Here is a 20651-nt window from a genome sequence, read left to right as displayed (position 1 = left end):
GAACCTGGCAAATTTGCTTCTGGTGGAAAGTCGAAATTGTTCGAATACAACTTTTTGCCCATATTCGACTTTGCAAATATTCCATTATCACCTTCTTTTCCATACGATCCGACGTCAACTGCAACGAACTTGTAATTCGCGTCCACGATTGCCAAAAGAACAATGGAGAAAAAGTTCTTGTAATTGAAGAACAGAGACCCGCTCTTCGAAGGGCATACAATCCGGATAAGTTTCCCGTCAATTGCTCCGACACAATTAGGAAATTGCCATCTTTCCCAAAATTCAGTGGCCTTCGACTTCCAAATACTTTCTGTTGGTCTATGTCATTTTTAATTGCAGACAATACAAATTGAAACTGAAATGTCGTATGGCTTTTAGTGCCGGGATATCCCAGGACGGGTTCGGCTCGCCAGGTGCAGGTCTTTCTATTTGACTCCCGTAGGCGACCTGCGCGTTGTGATGAGGATGAAATGATGATGAAGACAACACATACACCCATCTCCCGTGCCATTGGAATTAACCAATTAAGGTTAAAATCCCCGACCCGGCCGGGAATCGAACCCGGGACCCTCTGAACCGTAGGCCAGTACGTTGACCGTTCAGCCACGAGTCGGACAATTGAAACTGATATCTCGTTAAACGAAAAAAATGATTAAACTTTATTTCGTCGTCCAGTAGGTGCTTGGAAATTAAATTGGAATGATACCCTTCCTCATTTCTCCTTAAATACATATTATCTACCTTCTTCCTTCTCTTTCTTTCTATTTCCATCATGATACTGTCTTCCATTTCCTGTTTTAAAATGTACAACCAAGCTTGTGTCACAACACTCGCCATTGCGCGAGTAGACTGGCCCTTCTGAGGCGCGCGCACCAACTGCACGATGGAAACTGACAAGGCCATGCGTCCAACGCATGCGCCCCCTGCATGCAGCAATCGCATGCGACCGCTGCACATAGGAAACCGCACCTTAAGACTGTAGATATGTATTTAACAATTTTATAATTCAATTAATACTACCTTGTCCCTGTGGCTATGGACAGTCGCGTTTCTTCCTCCCTTCCAAATGTGTTCCTGTAGATATTTTCGCCTCCTTTGTTCAATGGCCATTCCAACCACGTGGAGTGAATGTTTGCCTAGTGGGTTTCTCTTACGCGACTGTAATTCTACCGCTGTGACGCGCAGACCACTCGTTGATAACACGTTACAGTACAAGCGAACCGTGCGAAGGGAGGAATTAAGTTTCCAAGTAATAGTCTCCGTCACATTGGATGTCTGTATACAAAATGGTAACTGCTGAGCGCAAGAAATCTGGATTCTAGTCCAAAAGGAGTCGAGGTACGGTCCATTAAAATATTTTTAAAAATTCAGCAGCTTAAAATTTAGAAAAATTCAAACTGAGAGAGTAAGCTGCGCGACATGGACCACATGGCTCTGATTTTGCATTCGGAAGACAGTGGATTTGAACCCCATCATCGGCAGACCTGAAGACAGTTTTTCGTTGTTTACCATTTTCACACCAGGCGAATAATGGGGCTGTGCCCTGGCCGCTTCCTTCCTAGTCTTTTCATATCGCGTGATCGCCGAAAACCTGTCTGAATTAGTCGGTCATTATACCAATAGCAACGAAAAAACGAATTCGCGTAGGCTGTGTGTACGACCGCAAGTTTTAGGCGAGACAACGTCTACGTGCTGAGTCTAGTGAAATGAAACTCGTGAACAGATTGTAACAAATTATTCGTAGGTCATGGAATCAACTGTATGTATTTCATAGGAATGTGTTTCAAACGAGTGAGGCAACGAGAACGAATTCTTTGTGGTTTATAGTAGGTAGTTGTCACGCATGGCTGGGCAGGAGCATGTGAAGTCTGTGGACTCCAATCCGCCAGGCACTGAACATAACTGCAGATCAGTGCGCCGAGCGCCCCGCTTAACTTCCTTATCACTAGAGCCCGGAAGTTCAGGCATTTCTTTTCACTAAAATAGGCAGGCAAATAAGCACTTAATATTTAGGAAATAGGTAGCATAATAATTAAAATGGGCATTTGTACTGACAAAATTGGGAACTAAAATAATAAAAATGTTTTAACATAAGCTACGTAACACAAATCTGTATCACATTTTAGTATTTAATCTTGTATCCCCCTGTGGGTGGTGATGATAGAAGAACGTCAATGGTATCCCCTGTCTGTCGTAAGAGGAGGCCACTAAAAGGGGGACGAGGGCCTCTCAACTTGGGAGTTGGTTTGTCGACGACTGCAGTTCCTCCACTGGATTTGCCGTTGCTTCCACTTGTGTCAGATTCTTCGCTCTGAACCTTCGTATCCGACCTCCCTTGGTCAACTCTTGTTCTTTTCCGACCCCGACAGTATTAGATTTACTAGGCCTAGTTAGTCTTTCATTTTCGCGCTCTTCGTGATTCTTTCTTTCTTTCTTTCTTTTTCTTTTCTTTTCTTTTCTTTTCTTTCTTTCTTTCTTTCTTTCTTTCTTTCTTTCTTAGAAGTATCAGACCTCTTCCATTTCATTCGATTTGTGTTAATAGAGGATAGTTACCAAGTTGTTCTTCTTAAAACAGTGATCACCACCAACACTTAATTTTAGTAGCAAGCGGCAATCCATTCCACCATTTAGCTTGTGGAATTTTCAGCAGGGATTTGTGTATTATGAAAACATTGTTTATGTAAACGTTATTTTTAATTTATTAAGTACCGGGTGAGCTGGCCGTGCGGTTAGGAGCGCGCACCTGTGAGCTTGCATCCGGGAGATAGTGAGTTCGAATCCCACTGTCGGCAGCCCTGAAAATGGTTTTCCGTAGTTTCCCATTTTCACACCAGGCAAATGCTGGGGATGTACGTTAATTAAGGCCACGGCCGCTTCCTTCCCACTCCGAGGCTTTCCCTATCCCATCATCGCGACGTAATGCAAATAACACACACAAAAAAGTTATTAAGTTAAAGTTAAATTCGTTCTTTATTATTAATATAATACATTGGAATTATATTGTTTTCTTCCCATTGATTCATTTTAGTAGCCTCCGTGGCTCAGACGGCAGCGCGTCGGCCTCTCACCGCTGGGTTCCGTGGTTCAAATCCCAGTCACTCCATGGGAGATTTGTGCTGGACATAGCGGAGGCGGGACAGGTTTTTCTCCAGGTACTCCGGTTTTCCCTGTCATCTTTAATTCCAGCAACACACTCCATTATCATTTGATTTCATCTGTGAGTCATTAATCATTGCCCTAGAGGAGTGCGACAGGCTTCGGCAGCTGGCACAATTCCTATCCTCGCCGCAAAATGGAGGCTTTTTCATTCCATCCCTGACCCGGCCATTGACTGGAAAACAGGTTGTAGGTTTTCATAGATTCATTTTAATACATAAATGACAGCAGAAAATGTCCACAACTTAAAAAAGGCATTAAATTATCAAATAGGCTACGGCAGGTAAAATAGACATAAAAGGCCAAATTAACTCGTCCTACCGTTCTCAAACGTGCGGAAACATGTTTCTATCTATGTGACACTTCTACATCCGGATTAAAAAAGCATTTTTGCTAAATTCCGGGCTCGACGTATCATACATACGTTTACGTTGTAATACGATATTTTCACATGAAAACCACTGATATATTGCACAAAACTATTATTTTTATAGTTTTGTGTGCTTTTGTAAAAATTGCAGACCTTCTTTGAAAGCCAGAATAGTGAGACCTTTTGCTAATATATTTAAACATAATTTTCAAATGTATTAAAATACCGGACATTTTGGTGTTTACAGCACCCAGTTACTTGAAAGAATTTTAAACGAGTACCCTTTACTCCTACACATTAAATAAATCAAAGCTTAATAACCAAGAAATAATATTAACCGATAAAGTCTAAAAAAATAAAAACCGCTGAAACCCTATTCAATACACAAGATTAAACACTGCATGTTACTTTTCCTGAAAACGGTAAGTACTGTACTAACATTATTGTGTTTCAACTTATTACTAACAAAATCTACAATAATTCTAAGAATAATAGTAATATCAACAAAAACTCTACATAACAAAAAAGCATTACTATTAATTAAGGCCTACCTTTCAGGACTTAATTTTGTTCGTCTTCGATTTTTCCCGTGCAGCGTCAGAATGCGCAACCGTAGTCCAGCTTTCATTCACTAAACTCTTGAGTGCTCTCTTTTTATTCAGTTCTTTCATTCTAGTAAATGAACGAGTTCTTACAAAACACGTAACAGCGAGGTCTTCGACTTCACTATACTTAAGTCTGATGATATCTATCAGTTCCTTCATCACTGTTGGGCATTTCTTTAAACCATTTCCGTGGAAACTTTGAAAATCTTTTTCTAGTTCGCAAACAATGTCGAACCACCGGGGAGATGGATTCATTAGACCGCCTCTAAACAAAGCCGAGATCCAGTCTGTGTTCCCAATACGTAAGCATTTTCCAGTTTTTCCTCCCTAGATGAAGCTAGTGGCAATTCCCTTATTCGTAACTCGGTATGCACTTTTTCTATCCCGGCGTTATTACGTATGGAGGCCTAGGGAGTCTTTCATTTTCACGCCCTTGATGGCCCTTGTTTTTATTTGCCGATATCTTCATTTTTCGAATTGTCGGCCCCCTCACATTTTTTTCTCCGATTAGTGTTATATAAAGGATGGTTGCCCAGGTGTACTTCTTCTTAAAACAGTAATCACCACCACCACCTGCCGACATTTTCAACTAAGTCCTTATCTTCACTATGTAAGCAATTTTCGAGTTTTTACTGCTCCGTAAACTGCTCTTAATGAGTCAGCTATACAATTCATACTCTAAATAGAAAATTTCAAATTGGTCTCGATGCACTTTTACTCAGTAACAGGGATTTTATTCTCTGGGTAACTGTTGTGGGCAGGGGGTGGTCACCGAACTTCACTACTTAGAATGAAAACACTAACACCAAAGAGTATATCGACTGACATTAAAGCCCAGAACAATGCGTAGTGTAACGGGAGGGAGAGTCCAGTGACGTCATGACCACGCCAGGCTACTGCATATCCGTTTCGTGAGCTACCGTGATAGTCTAAGAACCCTTAAACACGAGCGTTTTTCTGTCGTCGTTTTCGACCACAAAAGTGGTTCATGTGTGGTCGGTTGTCGCCGCTTTGCCGTCACCATATAATGCAATGGGAAGAATGCTTCCCAGATGAACGTTTTCTCGACCACAAGTCAACCACTGTCGCCAGTTGTAGCCGATCCAGTCCACTGGCAGCAATCCGGCTAGAGCGCTTTCCTTTTCACACGGACGACATTTCAGCCACATCGTGACGACGGCGACAAGTTCCGGCTGGCATTTACCATGATGGAGGCTTTCGATACGGACACGTTTATTGCAGGGATTCAAGCTCAACCCGCTGTATGGAACTACACTAGTGACGCGTATAGCAACGGAATTGAGAAGTTTAAAGCATGGGAGAAGATTTGTGAAGTCTTTCACCGTAACTTCCTTAGGTTAAATACAAAGGAGAAAAATAGAGTGGGTAACATTCAAGTCTATATATATTTACTTAAAAAATGTTTAAGTAATCTCACATATTCTAGCTGGCTTAAAGCTAGTAACAGTAATTGCTAAGTTCAAACATACATGACATATAAACTCACTGTCAACGAAATTTCAGTCCTTCCTGATAAGGACATTTCGTTCTGCCAGACAACTTCCTCCCTCAGCAGACACAAAGTAATTCGCAAATTCCTCACGCGTAGTGTTCATAGGATCTTCTGCTTATAGTGGGGCAGTCTTTCAAGTCCAGGAATCCTTCATAAACTAGGCTGTTGTTGTAATTTTATCCATGATGATGTCTTACGAAATTATGCAATACACAGCATGCCTTCCCTATGTACTCAGCAAAACCAATTGACACATTTAGTGGCATATGAAATACTGTCCACTTACTTTCTAGAATCCCGAAAGAGCTTTCTACTGTTCTTCTAGCACTAGATAAACGACAGTTGAAGACCATTTTCTTTGTAGACAAAGTTTTCGTTGCATATGGACGTAACAAATTATCTGAAAGAGCAAATCCCTCGTCCCCGATTAAAACAAGTTATAAAGAAGCTATTCCATTCTCTGCAAGTGGTTTGGATCAAGTTCATTATTTTTCATTTTATAATAAAGTGAACTGTTAGAATAAACTGTTCAGTCTGCGGACCTCCCATAGGATCCTATGACAACGTAAATAATCTTATAGTTTGAATCGGCGATGGCTAAAATAGTTAGAGAAAAGAAATGTTTATTTTATTTTTGCTAGTGGCTTTACGTCGCACCGACACAGATAGGTCTTATGGCGACGATGGGATGGGAACGGTCTAGGAGTTGGAAGGAAGCGGCCGTGGCCTTAAGGTACAGCCCCAGCATTTGCCTGGTGTGAAAATGGGAAACCACGGAAAACCATCTTCATGGCTACCGACAGTGGTATTCGAACCCTCTATCTTCCGGATGCAAGCTCAGAGCCGCGCGCCCCTGACCGCACGGCCAACTCGCCCGGTTGGAAATGTTTCTAATTAAACAGTAATGGCTCCCTCTCTGTTGGTTTTATTACACGAATGTGTTTCCCGTCTATAGCTCCAAGACAGTTTGGAAAATGGGCTCGTTTTTTCAAAACTTGATGCAATTTTCAGCCAGATATCTTTGTTGGGAGTAGGAATTCATACTTTGAATGACCGAAGTTTTATTTGCCGAATGAAATTACTCCATACGCGATGAAGCTGGCCGAACCACATTTTGACGCTGGTTTTAGCCACAAAATGTGGCCATACTGATCTACAGAAGTGGTTGGGCCGACGACAAAGAAGCGTATTGTTATGGTCGACAACGACGACAGATAAACGCTCGTGTGTAAGGGCCCTTAGAGCAATCTGTGTGTTACAGTGAAGTCTGTTTCCGTTGCACTCCTTCGGGTACATACTTTGTATTTTTATTTTTTGACGGGAAAATGTTCATATCTCAGCAACTAAAAATTCTACTTAAGCTCAACTATTTTTTTCGTAACATGAACTCCCATCTGTTGCTATTTGTTGATGAATGCAGGATGCTCGCCTCTGTCTTATGGCACAGCCCAGAGCAACGCGAAGTTTCCACTGAAGACTCAGTCTCGTTTATGACTGACATTACGGGAGTTGCTGAGGTATGACCGATACTGAACGACATTCGGAGCACGAATACTATGTCTGGGTGTTAGTCAATAGCACTTTCTGGTTCAATGAGGAAAGCAGTGGCAAACTACCTCACTCCTAATAATGCCTTGTACGTGATTGGTGTCTGCGGTTCCCGTGTAACAGCATAACCTTCAGTTAGAGGATCAACCACCCTCCGGAATAAAACTTGAATGGAATAGTGTTCAAGTTTTTTTTTTGCAAGTTGCTTTACGTCGCACCGACACAGATAGGTCTTACGGCGGCGATGGGACAGGGAAGGCCTTGGAAAGGGAAGGAAGCGTCCGTGGCCTTATTTAAGGTACAGCCCCAGCATTTGCGTGGTGTGAAAGCGGGAAACCACGGAAAACCATCTTCAGGGCTGCCGACAGTGGGGTTCGAACAAACTATCTCCCGGGTGCGAGCACACAACGGTGTGCCCCTAACAGCACAGCCGTTCAAGTTTTTTAAAAGCCTATTACACTGACTGACAGAGCAAATGCAGCACCAAGAAGGAGTGGTTCGAAAGGGATGAAAGTTGGGGGAAAAAACAGAGACGGCGCGGACGAATAATTGATGTTTATTTCAAACCGATATGCAGGTTACACAATGCGCACGGCATCGACTCAGTAGGATATAAGACCACCGCGAGCGGCGATGCACGCAGAAACACGTCGAGGTACAGAGTCAATAAAGAGTGCGGATGGTGTCCTGAGGGATGGTTCTCCATTCTCTGTCAACCATTTGCCACAGTTGGTCGTCCGTACGAGGCTGGGGCAGAGTTTGCAAACGGCGTCCAATGAGATCCCACACGTGTTCGATTGGTGAGAGATCCGGAGAGTAGGCTGGCCACGAAAGCATCTGTACACCTCGTAGAGCCTGTTGGGAGATGCGAGCAGTGTGTGGGCGGGCATTATCCTGCTGAAACAGAGCATTGGGCAGCCCCTGAAGGTACGGGAGTGCCACCGGCCGCAGCACATGCTGCACGTAGCGGTAGGCATTTAACGTGCCTTGAATACGCACTAGAGGTGACGTGGAATCATACGCAATAGCGCCCCAAACCATGACGCCGCGTTGTCTAGCGGTAGGGCGCTCCACAGTTACTGCCGGATTTGACCTTTCTCCACGCCGACGCCTCGTCTCACACTCGTCTGCGGTGACTATCACTGACAGAACAGAAGCGTGACTCATCGGAGAACACGACGTTCCGCCATTCCCTCATCCAAGTCGCTCTAGCCCGGCACCATGCCAGGCGTGCACGTCTATGCTGTGGAGTCAATGGTAGTCTTCTGAGCGGACGCCGGGAGTGCAGGCCTCCTTCAACCAATCGACGGGAAATTGTTCTGGTCGATATTGGAACAGCCAGGGTGTCTTGCACATGCTGAAGAATGGCGGTTGACGTGGCGTGCGGGGCTGCCACCGCTTGGCGGCGGATGCGCCGATCCTCGCGTGCTGACGTCACTCGGGATGCGCCTGGACCCCTCGCACGTGCCACATGTCCCTGCGCCAACCATCTTCGCCACAGGCGCTGCACCGTGGACACATCCCTATGGGTATCGGCTGCGATTTGACGAAGCGACCAACCTGCCCTTCTCAGCCCGATCACCATACCCCTCGTAAAGTCGTCTGTCTGCTGGAAATGCCTCCGTTGACGGCGGCCTGGCATTCTTAGCTATACACGTGTCCTGTGGCACACGACAACACGTTCTACAATGACTGTCGGCTGAGAAATCACGGTACGAAGTGGGCCATTCGCCAACGCCGTGTCCCATTTATCGTTCGCTACGTGCGCAGCACAGCGGCGCATTTCACATCATGAGCATACCTCAGTGACGTCAGTCTACCCTGCAATTGGCATAAAGTTCTGACCACTCCTTCTTGGTGTTGTATTTGCTCTGTCAGTCAGTGTAATTACCTGTAAAAGTAATCTTTACATATTATTATGATTTACATCTAAATGGATTTGGCGTTATGAATTCTACAATAAATATTTATTCTCTTTTCCTGAAATGATTTAAACACTTTACAATAATACAGGTCCTACCAAAATTTTAAGGACACCTGCGTATTTCATGAACGTGATTCCTGTCCTTAAATTTTTAGTCTCAGGAGTACGATGTTTTACAGGGAATTAGTACATATTTAGAGGAACATTTCCTGAAATTTTCATTAAAATATCGCTCTTTGTTTTGAAGTAACTGAATATTTTGTTTATCATCTTTGGAAAGAAAGTTGCGATATTTTGAATACTTGAGGAGATCTCAACAGTGCAATATGGGGATTACATTAAAAAATTTGTTATGGAGAAACATTGATACCTGTAGTATATTTATAATTGTAATAGAGCAACAGAATATGTTCCCATTTAAAAAAATTCCCCCATAATAGAACCACAGAAAGAGGTCGTAAGACAAACATTTTTTGACCCTAGGTGAACAGGAGATCCCGCAAACCACCCAAATCGTTTGTGTGTCGCGTTATAGTGGTATATTTACACTACAGTGTAACACACAAACGATCTCGGTAGCTTGAGGGATCTCCTGTCCACCTAGGGTCAAAAAATGTTTGTTTTATGGCCTCCTTCTGTGGTTCTTTTACGGGGGAATCTTTTAAAATGGGAACATATTCTGTTGCTCTATTACAATTATAAATATACTACAGGTATCAATGTTTCTCCATAACAAATTTTTTAATGTAATCCCCATATTGCACTGTCGAGATCTCCTCAAGTATTCAAAATATGGCAACTTTCTTTCCAATGTAAATTAAAAAAATCAGTTTCTTCAAAACAAAGAGCGATATTTAATGAAAATTTCAGGAAATGTTCCTCTAAATATGTACTAATTCCCAGTAAAACATCGTACTCCTGAGCTGCTTAATTTAAGGACAGGAATCATATTCATGAAATACGCAGGTGTCCTTAAACTTTCGGTAGGACCACTACTACTATTACTACTACTACGACTACTACTACTAGAACCTGAGATCTTCCTTCAGAAAATATTTCTTAATCGCTACGTTTATATCAGTTTTTCTAATTTTCTACTTAACATAACTTGCGTCAAAGAAGAGTCTAGAACATATTCTTTTTGTAAATAAAATACATAGCCTGGAAAATGTCATGCAATTGCCCACAATAGTTTTTGAATTCGAAACCGACTTTCAACCTGTTAGATCGTGTTACGTACATTTAATACATGTTGGAGAGATTTTAAGTACAGAACAAAAATGGCAAACCGGACACCAATGAACACGGTCAAGGAACATATGACTAAGTGGAACATATCTTTTAAAGTAGATCAGAGAATTTAAAAAAATGGTATGTTAAAATGATAGTATGATTATTCGATGAAGGGAGGAAAAATAAATTGAAAATGCAATTTTGTGACGCATAAAGGTGTTCCTTCCCCTTCAGTGAAGTACACTCAAAATACTGTTGTAAATGATATTGTTGTCACTTACTGCGTCGGGATTTGAACATGGTCTCTCCGAACGGTGCTGTACCATCACTCGTTCATTTTAGCAACGGCAGCGAGTTTTTTCCAAGATTTTATCTAATGCGTATATCAACAGACAGTATTATTTTCGTATGATTATTTATTATTTATGGTACTAAGCCGGGAATACTGCTCATAAAATTCATATATATTTATATACATGTTTTTCAAGTTTAGTTCCTAGGGTTGTCGATCACTGAGACATTAATGTTCAATGTTGCTAGTTGCTGGTTATGTTTTCTGGTACTGTTGTGGGAAATAGTCTTGTGAATGGTCTGTTTATAGAAGACTGGTTATTCATTTACGAGGGCTACTGTTTATTCCACCTTCGATCGGTCGCAAAATTCAAACCACAGTGAGAATCCGATGAAGCGTTGTGCAGATGTGTTACGCAGTGTCTCTAGTATGACTGTCGGCCGCATCACGACACACTTGCGAGTTCTGAGCGCATAGTGGGCACGTAAACATGGCTACAGCCACACTTGCGGGAAGAAGACGCTCCGGGACAAGGGACAAGGCGCGTCTTCAAGGTCGCCCGCTCGAGAATGGGCCAGGGTCCATTTTCTTTGCGTGTTTCCCGCTCTCCCGCTCAGCAGTGCCTGGCCACACTTGCTGGAAGAAGACGCTGCGGTACAAGGGACAAGGCGCGTCTTCAAGGTCGCCCGCTCGAGAATGGGCCGGGGTCCATTTTCTTTGCGTGTTTCCCGCTCTCCCGCTCAGCAGTGCCTGGCCACACTTGCTGGAAGAAGACGCTGCGGTACAAGGGACAAGGCGCATCTTCAAGGTCGCCCGCTCGAGAATGGGCCGGGGTCCATTTTCTTTGCGTGTTTCCCGCTCTCCCGCTCAGCAGTGCCTGGCCACACTTGCTGGAAGAAGACGCTGCGGTACAAGGGACAAGGCGCGTCTTCAAGGTCGCCCGCTCGAGAATGGGCCGGGGTCCATTTTCTTTGCGTGTTTCCCGCTCTCCCGCTCAGCAGTGCCTGGCCACACTTGCTGGAAGAAGACGCTGCGGTACAAGGGACAAGGCGCGTCTTCAAGGTCGCCCGCTCGAGAATGGGCCGGGGTCCATTTTCTTTGCGTGTTTCCCGCTCTCCCGCTCAGCAGTGCCTGGCCACACTTGCGGGAAGAAGACGCTGCGGGACAAGGGACAAGGCGCGTCTTCAAGGTCGCCCGCTCGAGAATGGGCCGGGGTCCATTTTCTTTGCGTGTTTCCCGCTCTCCCGCTCAGCAGTGCCTGGCCACACTTGCTGGAAGAAGACGCTGCGGGACAAGGGACAAGGCGCGTCTTCAAGGTCGCCCGCTCGAGAATGGGCCAGGGTCCATTTTCTTTGCGTGTTTCCCGCTCTCCCGCTCAGCAGTGCCTGGCCACACTTGCGGGAAGAAGACGCTGCGGGACAAGGGACAAGGCGCGTCTTCAAGGTCGCCCGCTCGAGAATGGGCCGGGGTCCATTTTCTTTGCGTGTTTCCCGCTCTCCCGCTCAGCAGTGCCTGGCCACACTTGCTGGAAGAAGACGCTGCGGGACAAGGGACAAGGCGCGTCTTCAAGGTCGCCCGCTCGAGAATGGGCCAGGGTCCATTTTCTTTGCGTGTTTCCCGCTCTCCCGCTCAGCAGTGCCTGGCCACACTTGCGGGAAGAAGACGCCGCTGTTTTATTGTGCTCTTGTTCGTGTTTAAAACTTAGGAGAATATTACACAGTGGACTGATAATTTTGGAGGCACAAAGGTACCCGTGCCTTCACGACACAAAGGACAAAGACTTCAAAAACAGGGAAATGAAAAGAGATGCGTGGTTAATAGTAACGGGAGCTGTTTTGGGGGAGACGTGTGTAGGAGCACAAATTGACCACTTGATGACTTGTCACTTAATTAGAATGGATCCAATATTTTCTTTGACGCCGACGACGACGAAGAACAACCAACGCAGCACATAAAGCAACAACGGAGTTATTATTTAATAATGGAATGCCTTCCATATGCAGAGCAATGGCGATGTTTTGCTACTCACAATATACAGCACACTAATAAAATCACGCCGTACAAACACGCAAGTGTGGTCACGTGTCTTCGTCAAGCTGCGTGAAAAACACGCTAGTATGGCCGTAGCCTAAAGGACAGTAGTCTCCCGCCAAGTGTGAAGTGCGTTCTGCCATTCGACTTCTTCATGCTGAGGGGTGCAGTGCACTTTTCTTGACTCGCCTGATCCACTCACTGAACAAGATCATCGTCGGACACACTCTTCTTTCCCTGACCGTCTGCATCATGATCGTCCGTACATCCTGCTTCAAAGTTCCTGCACCGTTGCCGCACTTTGCAGTCGCTTATGAAAGTTTTACCGTACGCATTACTCATTCATCGATGAATTTCGACTGCATTAAAGTAGATCAATCTATACTTAGTATGAATTGCTCATTTGTTTGTTTGTTTCTTGCGTCCTCCCATTTTCGAACAGCAATGTTCCGCCATTTTTCATTAGGACGACGTCAGCCGGCGTTGACTCAGTGCATTGTTCAACAAATCCTAGGGCAACCGAAAATAAGAACAACGCATGTAGGCTACGTACTAGAATGGTTTTTGTCTTAAAGCAACACAGAAACTAATCTACAGTATATAGTAGGCTACAGCTGGTACAACGGTCACTTTTAATTTTCATATTAAGCAAGGCATGAAATACTGTAGTAGGTTATTGAAAGACGTAATAAATTCTTAACTTAGGACTACCTCTAAAACCATCGTCAGTTGTCACTGGACTGGGGAGTCGGTGGCTGGGGAATCAACTAAAGATCAGGCGTTCACCTCTCCGCTAGCCATAGCCCGGCGCGCTCTCGCCCTCGACGTTATTGCCGTGCAGTACAGTGGGTGTATTTGCGATTTCGGAGGCATTTCGGATTACTCGAATTGCGGTTTTACAATATTTAATTTTGTGTCTTTATTTGTTTGTTGTATTCGGGAGATAGTAGGTTCGAACCCCACTGTCGGCAGCCCTGAAAATGGTTTTCCGTGGTTTCCCATTTTCACACCAGGCAAATGCTGGGGCTGTACCTTAATTAAGGCCACGGCCGCTTCCTTCCCACTCCCAGCCCTTCCCTGTCCCATCGTCGCCATAAGACTTATCTGTGTCGGTGCGACGTAAAACAACTAGCAAAAAAGTAGATATATTTGTTTGTTTCTTGTGTCCCTCCCAACGTTTTCGAGCAGCAGTGTTCCGAGGCTACGTACTATAGTTTCTCTAGAGAGAGAGAGGGAGGGAGGGAGGGAGAGGACTTGATTCAGCTTAAATTTACGTTTGTTACAGTTTGTAGCTACTAATAGGTTTATATTTGGTCGTAAGTCCCATACATATTGTGATTGATGGTTTTGTTAGAATCTATTTAGATGGTTTCACAGATACCTATCAGTTCCTTTTCGTCAAGTGTAAACATTTAAAATTTTGAGAACAGCATCTGAAACTGTTCCTTTTGCTTCAAAAAAGAAGACCATTAATTTCAAACTTTCGATTTCCATACAAGGGAGAGAAATACATTGTAAGAAGGGCAACAAAATGGATTGGGATGCGCGAAAAAATCAAGAAAAGTTGATCGTTATTGCGAGAAACAATGAGTTTTGGAGGCTTGGACCATGTCCGAAAATGGCAGTGGCATCGGCACGGACAGCCGAAGAATCTGAAGCAGTAAGGTTGGTCGTGAAATATAGCAGTGCTGCAGCATTATTACTAATCTTAATGACCGCATTTAACTGTTATCAAAACATTCAAGCATGCATGTACCGTATGTAACTGTTGCTATCCGCAGTTAGCAACTTCAGCTCGACACACGCAAATAATAATAATAATAATAATAATAATAATAATAATAATAATAATAATAATAATAATAATAATAATAATTCAACACTGAACGATAGATGAATAAGTAACTTCTAGTAAAGGCAGACTGGTTTTGCTTCCGAATACCTGTATGTGCATTTTAATTTTCTTTTTCGTGTACATTTTGTAGTGCTCGTCTTCCTGACTAAATAGTGTTACCCGCGAGTATGTCTCGTATTTACACTTCTGTGTTAAGTTTTACTGCAGTTCGGCGCGGGGGAAGTGATGGTTTGACCAGTTCATCTGTAACTGTCTTTACCAGAAGATTTGTACTCTGGAACTGGCAGCAGCGCTTCTCGTCTTGATCACGGAATCTTTTCGGGAAGAAATGGCCAGTAGATTAAAACTTAAAAATAAACCGTTGCTAGGCCATATCGATACTGCTTCGCTTTCGTTGCCGTCGTCTATTAAGCAACTCTCGTCTCAAATTCTGTGATTGAATTCAAATATTTGATTTTTTAAGATAACGATGGTGGTGGTGATTATTGTCTTGAGGGAAGCAAACCTAGAAAACGATCACATTTTAACTCCAATCAGGAATGAAAAATAAAGAAGCCCAACCCTGTGAAGAATGAAGGTATCGGCAAAAGAAAGGACTCGCAAACCTGAGTATTACTTGCGAGGTGGGAGGAGCTCACCAAGCTATCAGGTAGGAAAGATGAAATTGAGGAGCCTGGCACAAATAAGTGGAAAAAATGCCGTGGCCGCCAGCTCTTCTCGTTTCTTTTAGTTACAGCCCCTGTAGGTGGGGGACCCAGACGAAGAAGAGACACAGGGAAACCCCTGCCTGTTGTAAGAGGTGACTAAAAGGGGCGACCAAGGGATGATCGAATTAGAACCGTGAGACTACTTGTAATTAGTACCATCAAGCCGGGAACACAGTGGGTCGCTTTTACTTGCGCGTAGTACCACTATGTTAGGTACAAAATAGGTTTGTGATTAGTAGCACAGAGTGCGCTTCCGGCTTTTACAGTACCTATGATTAGTACCACTATATGAGCGACATCATGGGTGGGCAACACCATGGTTCTGGCTTGCCTATGATTAGTAATCACTCTGAGAAACACCACGGGATATTACACGAGTCCCTGTGGTTAGTACACTTCTGTGATGAACACCATAGGTTTGCGTTGCCTGTAAATGGCGCCGCAATGTGCGAAACCCCATAGGTCCGTATTGCATGTGCTTATTTCATTACCTGTGAGTAGTACCGTAATGTATGGAAAACTGGGAGAGTACGCTACTTTTGATTAGTACCGCAACATGACAAATGCCATGGTTCTAGTTTCCTAGCGATAAGTACCATTATGAGGGGCCGATGACTTGGATTTTGAACCCCTTTGGACTAAAAGCATCATCGATTCAGTATTATGCTATAGACGTAGTCCCTTGGTCAGTAATACTCTTGTTTTACGTCAGTTTCTGTGAATGTGAGGCCTTGCGGGTCGGATACACTGATTGTTTTAAATTCTTCGTCATCACGTTTTGAATTCTGATCAGTGGAGGATTTTGGACTTTTAATTTTTCATTAGATTTCGTCTCATGTCGTACCATTGCGGGCCGATGACCTAGATGTTAGGCCCCTTTAAACACCAAGCATCGTCATCATCATCTTTATCTTTTAGATACTAATTAAGGTAATGTAATCCGGATCCGGCAATCAGTGTCTCTTCTTCATAGAAACACTAAAGGCCATCTACTCTCTAGTTTCATCGTGGAATATAGCATGGCCAGTAAGTAATACCGTTTTGTTTTTATGGAACTTTCTGAAGTACACGGTTTCTGCCGGAGCTCGAGGCACGACAGTCAAACGTTAAACAATTGAGTAGTAAACATCACTTCCAAAGATTAACTACTATACGTTTATCGGCTGGTTACATCTGCTGTGGCGATGGTAATTTTTATTCACTGTAATGTGCTACTAAATTTTGCAAACTCTTCGACCTGACCTGTAAATTAGTCTAATGCTACGTACTTCCATTTTGCAGGTGTTTGCATAGGTGAGCGATGCCGTTCTGGAGGACCTCCACATGACTCTTCACAAGGTCTGTGTTGTGTATCGTGTTTCCAGGTCTCCAGGTCTATGTTGTTTGTTGGACGTGTTTCTGGGGACGCACGAAAGGATACTGAATACTTTGACATGATCCGGTCTCTATTTTCTGTTGCAGATATTTCTGGGAGTGCACGATGGAGCGATCCAGGCATTCAGTCTGACCAGTGAGCCGATCACGCCTGTGTTTCAGCATTCTCTTCAGAACATCACGCGCTTCTCGCATGCGTACAACGACCAAAGCACATTTATGTACCTGGTGCGTGACTCGACGAACCAGCTGCTGTACTGCTACCTCTTCCAGGCTACAGACCCCAAGCACGTAAGTACCATATTGTACTGTACCTTCTCTTCCGACCCCGCTGATTGCTCTGCCTGAACAAATCCCTGTCATTACAGTGTCCTCACGGGAGATATTTTTCGCCGTTTCAGTGTTTTCGAGCATATTTAGTCTCGCATCTTAGCATTATGCGACTACACTAAACTTGCTTACTTCGAAGATATCACGTATTCGGCCAGAAGTCATTAGAATTTTATTTTGCCATTTTTACAGTTAATTAATAAATACGAGAGTGTGTACTCTCAACACTTCGATAGGAAGCCATGTTGGATAGCAAGGACTGGATGAACAGGTTCTATATGATGAACAAGGACGCTCAATGTGAAGAACATGGTTATCGTAGCGCAGGTGTTCAACGTGAATCAGTTTGTATATTTAGGGAAGATTGATAGTGCTATTGGTCTGGAACTCTCAAACCGATTTTGGGAACCGTTTCCTTCAGAACGCACCAAGTGGTGGACACAGACACATTCGCACATCGTAGATGCTGGTTGTACCACATTGTCCTGGTCGCTGATCAGGAGGGTTGGAAGTTCGGACACCGAACATATGAAGTTAACTGTGTCGCGTTATACAAATCGTGTTGTTTACATCAACTCTGGGTGGTACAGGAACTTGTGCAGAGCATCGGTATGCTTGAATCTAAACATTAATCGGTATAGTTTGGTGACTGAAACAAATTGGGTATAACAGACCATTTATAAAAGTTAATTATATGATTCTTTTGCTTGTTAAAATGGTGATATCTTCTTATAAATACAATTCCAGGAGGTTCGTTGTCTGTAATGTCATTTATTTCGCCCAGTTTTAATATATTTATCCGTTTCAGGTCAATTCAAGATCGTATCAGTAGTTTTTAGCTTTCGCGTCTAGGCTGAGTAGATCTCAACCAAACTTCATATTTAGAGTCTACTCATCCAGGAGCAGGTTTCAATATGCGTATCATTTACAAATCACTGAATAGACTAGGGGTTTATAGTAAGACCAGAAGAGTCTTTTTCAATTTTCTCTTCTACTATTGAATATATTTCGACCAAACTTCATTATTTAGAGTCTACTCATCCAAGCACAGGTTTCGAAATGCATATCACTTAAAAATCACCGAACAAACTGGGGGTTTATAGGAAGACAGCAGAGATTTTTCAGTTTTCTCTAACACTATTGAGTATATGTAAAATCGGTACATATGTGAAACGCCCTTTCATTTTAAATAATTGTTGTACATAATTTTGTTTACTCTTCAAATGAGGGAGAAAATTAATTTTCTACGTCTTCATGCTCTGCAGCCAATGGCGGACACCCTCGCAGACGTACAGTTATTTGAAGGATCCATAACAGGAGAAAATCAGAGGATGCGTCACATTTCTCTCGGCTTTAAAATTACCCCTAACTAATGTTTCTGAACACCGAGGTAACATGAGGTAGAACTTTTCCCTTTGTCGCCTGTCTGTCTTGTTACCTATCTGTTTGTATATTCTTAAAAGTGGAAAACTGTTGGACTTATTTCAACCAAACTACGAATTTGAATTCTACTCACTCAGGATTGTGTTATCAGGTGGATATGATGTCATGGCAATCACACGGATTTGGTATTTATAAGAAGATTAAACTTGTGCATGTTTGTTAACATTAGGTCTATCAAAATATTGTATCAAACAAATGTTTAAGAATATGTTATTTCCGACGAATAATAACGCAGATGATTACGAAAACGTCCCGTGTGGCATATCGTGCATGTCACTTCAAGGTGGGTAACAGAAAAACTAAAGGGCCATTTCTAAGGGAGGTACCATCAATGCCAGAGCTCCACGACAGTGGCCAGAGATACAATATGCAACCTGAGAACCATGGAGAATTTTGCACAACTTCGGACCAGGAACTGTACCGTACAATAAATTCGTAAATGGTCATCATTCTCTCTCGACTTTGTTCAGCTTCATCATATTTCACATTACTGCCGCACGGTTTCGAACGAAAATATCATTTTAACATGTCGCATTAACCGTGTGAACAGAGCAGTGATACTTCGCATAAATTTCTGAAGGTAACAGAAATTTGCACTGCAAATTCCCGTGTAAGAAACGGGTACGAATGGAGTCCAGTGACTTCTTGGTACAAAACTTGATGACATGGAGCTTTTACAACAAATCTTCCTCAGAGCAGCAATGAAATCACTTACCCTGCTGTAATTCTCCCGAATACTTTTACAAACACGGGGTAGTCCATGTGAACTATATGTCACGTGGTTGAGATTGGGGTACATGTCCCTCAGTTATTGGAAAACCGATGCATGCACCTCTCGACGAATGACTACAATCCGGGATTGTTTTAACCTTGTGGATTGGAATTGCTGACTAGATTAATCCCATGCTTAATAATAATAATAATAATCATTGATTTATTGTCCCACTAACTACTTTTACGGTTTTCGGAAAAGCAGAGGTGCTGGAAGTTCGCCCTCCAGGAGTTCGTGCCAGTAAATCTACCGATACGAGGCTGACGTATTTGAGCATCTTCAAATACCACCTGTCTGAGCCAGGATCGAACCTACCAAGTTGAATGCCATGGTAAGATCGGCATTGAACTCGCTTAGCGAGCTTTTTAGATCCTGAAGCGAAGGTACGTATCAACTTAGTATCCTTACGTTTTGACTTGTGAAGTTCAATGTTCTTCGCATTTTTGTTGTACTGGATACGCTGATTTATTCTGTTTGAATGAAAACATTTCTCAACATGTAAATATATTCTTGTTAACAAACTTCAACACTGTGTCCACTCCAAAATAGCAGTTTGTGAGGTTACAATTGATAGTCAGGAAGAAGAAAAAGCTCAGACACGAAGTGTGGCAAAGAAAATTACTGGAAAGGCGAGTAGAATTAAGTTTGGAAAGAACAGTTATGTCAGAACCTTTAATTCATGATGCAGCAGGCTTTCAAAATTCTCTTGAGAATGTCCCCACATGACTTTCAGTTCTTGTTGACAGTATTTTGGTGTGACACAATGTTGAAGAAATTTGTTAACAAAAATGTATTAACATGTTGAAAAATGTTTTCATTAACATTGTTTATTAACTTTGTTTCGTTAAAATTGTTTATTAACTCGTATACTGGGGAGCGCGAGGACGATGCCTTCAGATAGTGAAGATAATTCGTTCCCTGGAGGAGGCACAAGTTCTACAGGACAGCATTCTGGTGCTATCACAGCGAATGGTCGCGGGTTCGAAAGTGACACCTCGGGTGACGACAGTGACGATAGAGAGATACAGGCAGACTCAAACTGCAGTGATATGTCAGGGCCTATTACGTGGGTAGAAAATGGACAGAAAAGGAGTAGATTTCCAGAAAAATTCATTCCTGTAGTAAAAGGACAGTTCTTGTATATAAGAACTCTAGAGGATATTTACGAACTGTTTATGGACGATACTGTCTGTTAGTATATTGCTGAGCAAACTAATATTTATGCTCAACAAAAAATTCGTGGGAGGAGCCTCCATGGCTCAGGCGGCAGCGCACCGGCCGCTCACCGCTGGGTTCCGTGATTCAAATCCCGGTCACACCATGTGAGATTTATGGTGGACAAAGCGGAGGCGGGGCAGGTTTTTCTCCGGGTACTCCGGTTTTCCCTGTAATATTTCATTCCAGCAACACTCTCCAATATCATTTCATTTCATCTGCCATTCATTAATCATCGCCCCAGAGGACTGCGACAGGCTTCGGCAGCCGGCACAATTCCTTA

General features: G+C 43.2%; 1 protein-coding gene across 2 annotated transcripts in view; it reads left to right on the top strand.

Moving 5' to 3' along the window:
• plx (PTB_TBC1D1_like and TBC domain-containing protein plx) overlaps positions 1-20651 on the top strand; it is a 624596-nt gene that overhangs the window by 235056 nt on the left and 368889 nt on the right. For both annotated transcript variants that reach the window (XM_067135187.2, XM_067135188.2), the window contains one exon: positions 16696-16899. In XM_067135187.2, the coding sequence (XP_066991288.2) occupies positions 16696-16899 (204 nt within the window). The remainder of the gene's footprint in view (positions 1-16695; positions 16900-20651) is intronic.

Source organism: Anabrus simplex, chromosome 1 (assembly GCF_040414725.1).
Source record: "Anabrus simplex isolate iqAnaSimp1 chromosome 1, ASM4041472v1, whole genome shotgun sequence".
In the NCBI taxonomy this organism is placed as follows: Eukaryota; Metazoa; Arthropoda; class Insecta; order Orthoptera; family Tettigoniidae; genus Anabrus; species Anabrus simplex.
This window is presented reverse-complemented; position numbering and strand designations above follow the sequence as displayed.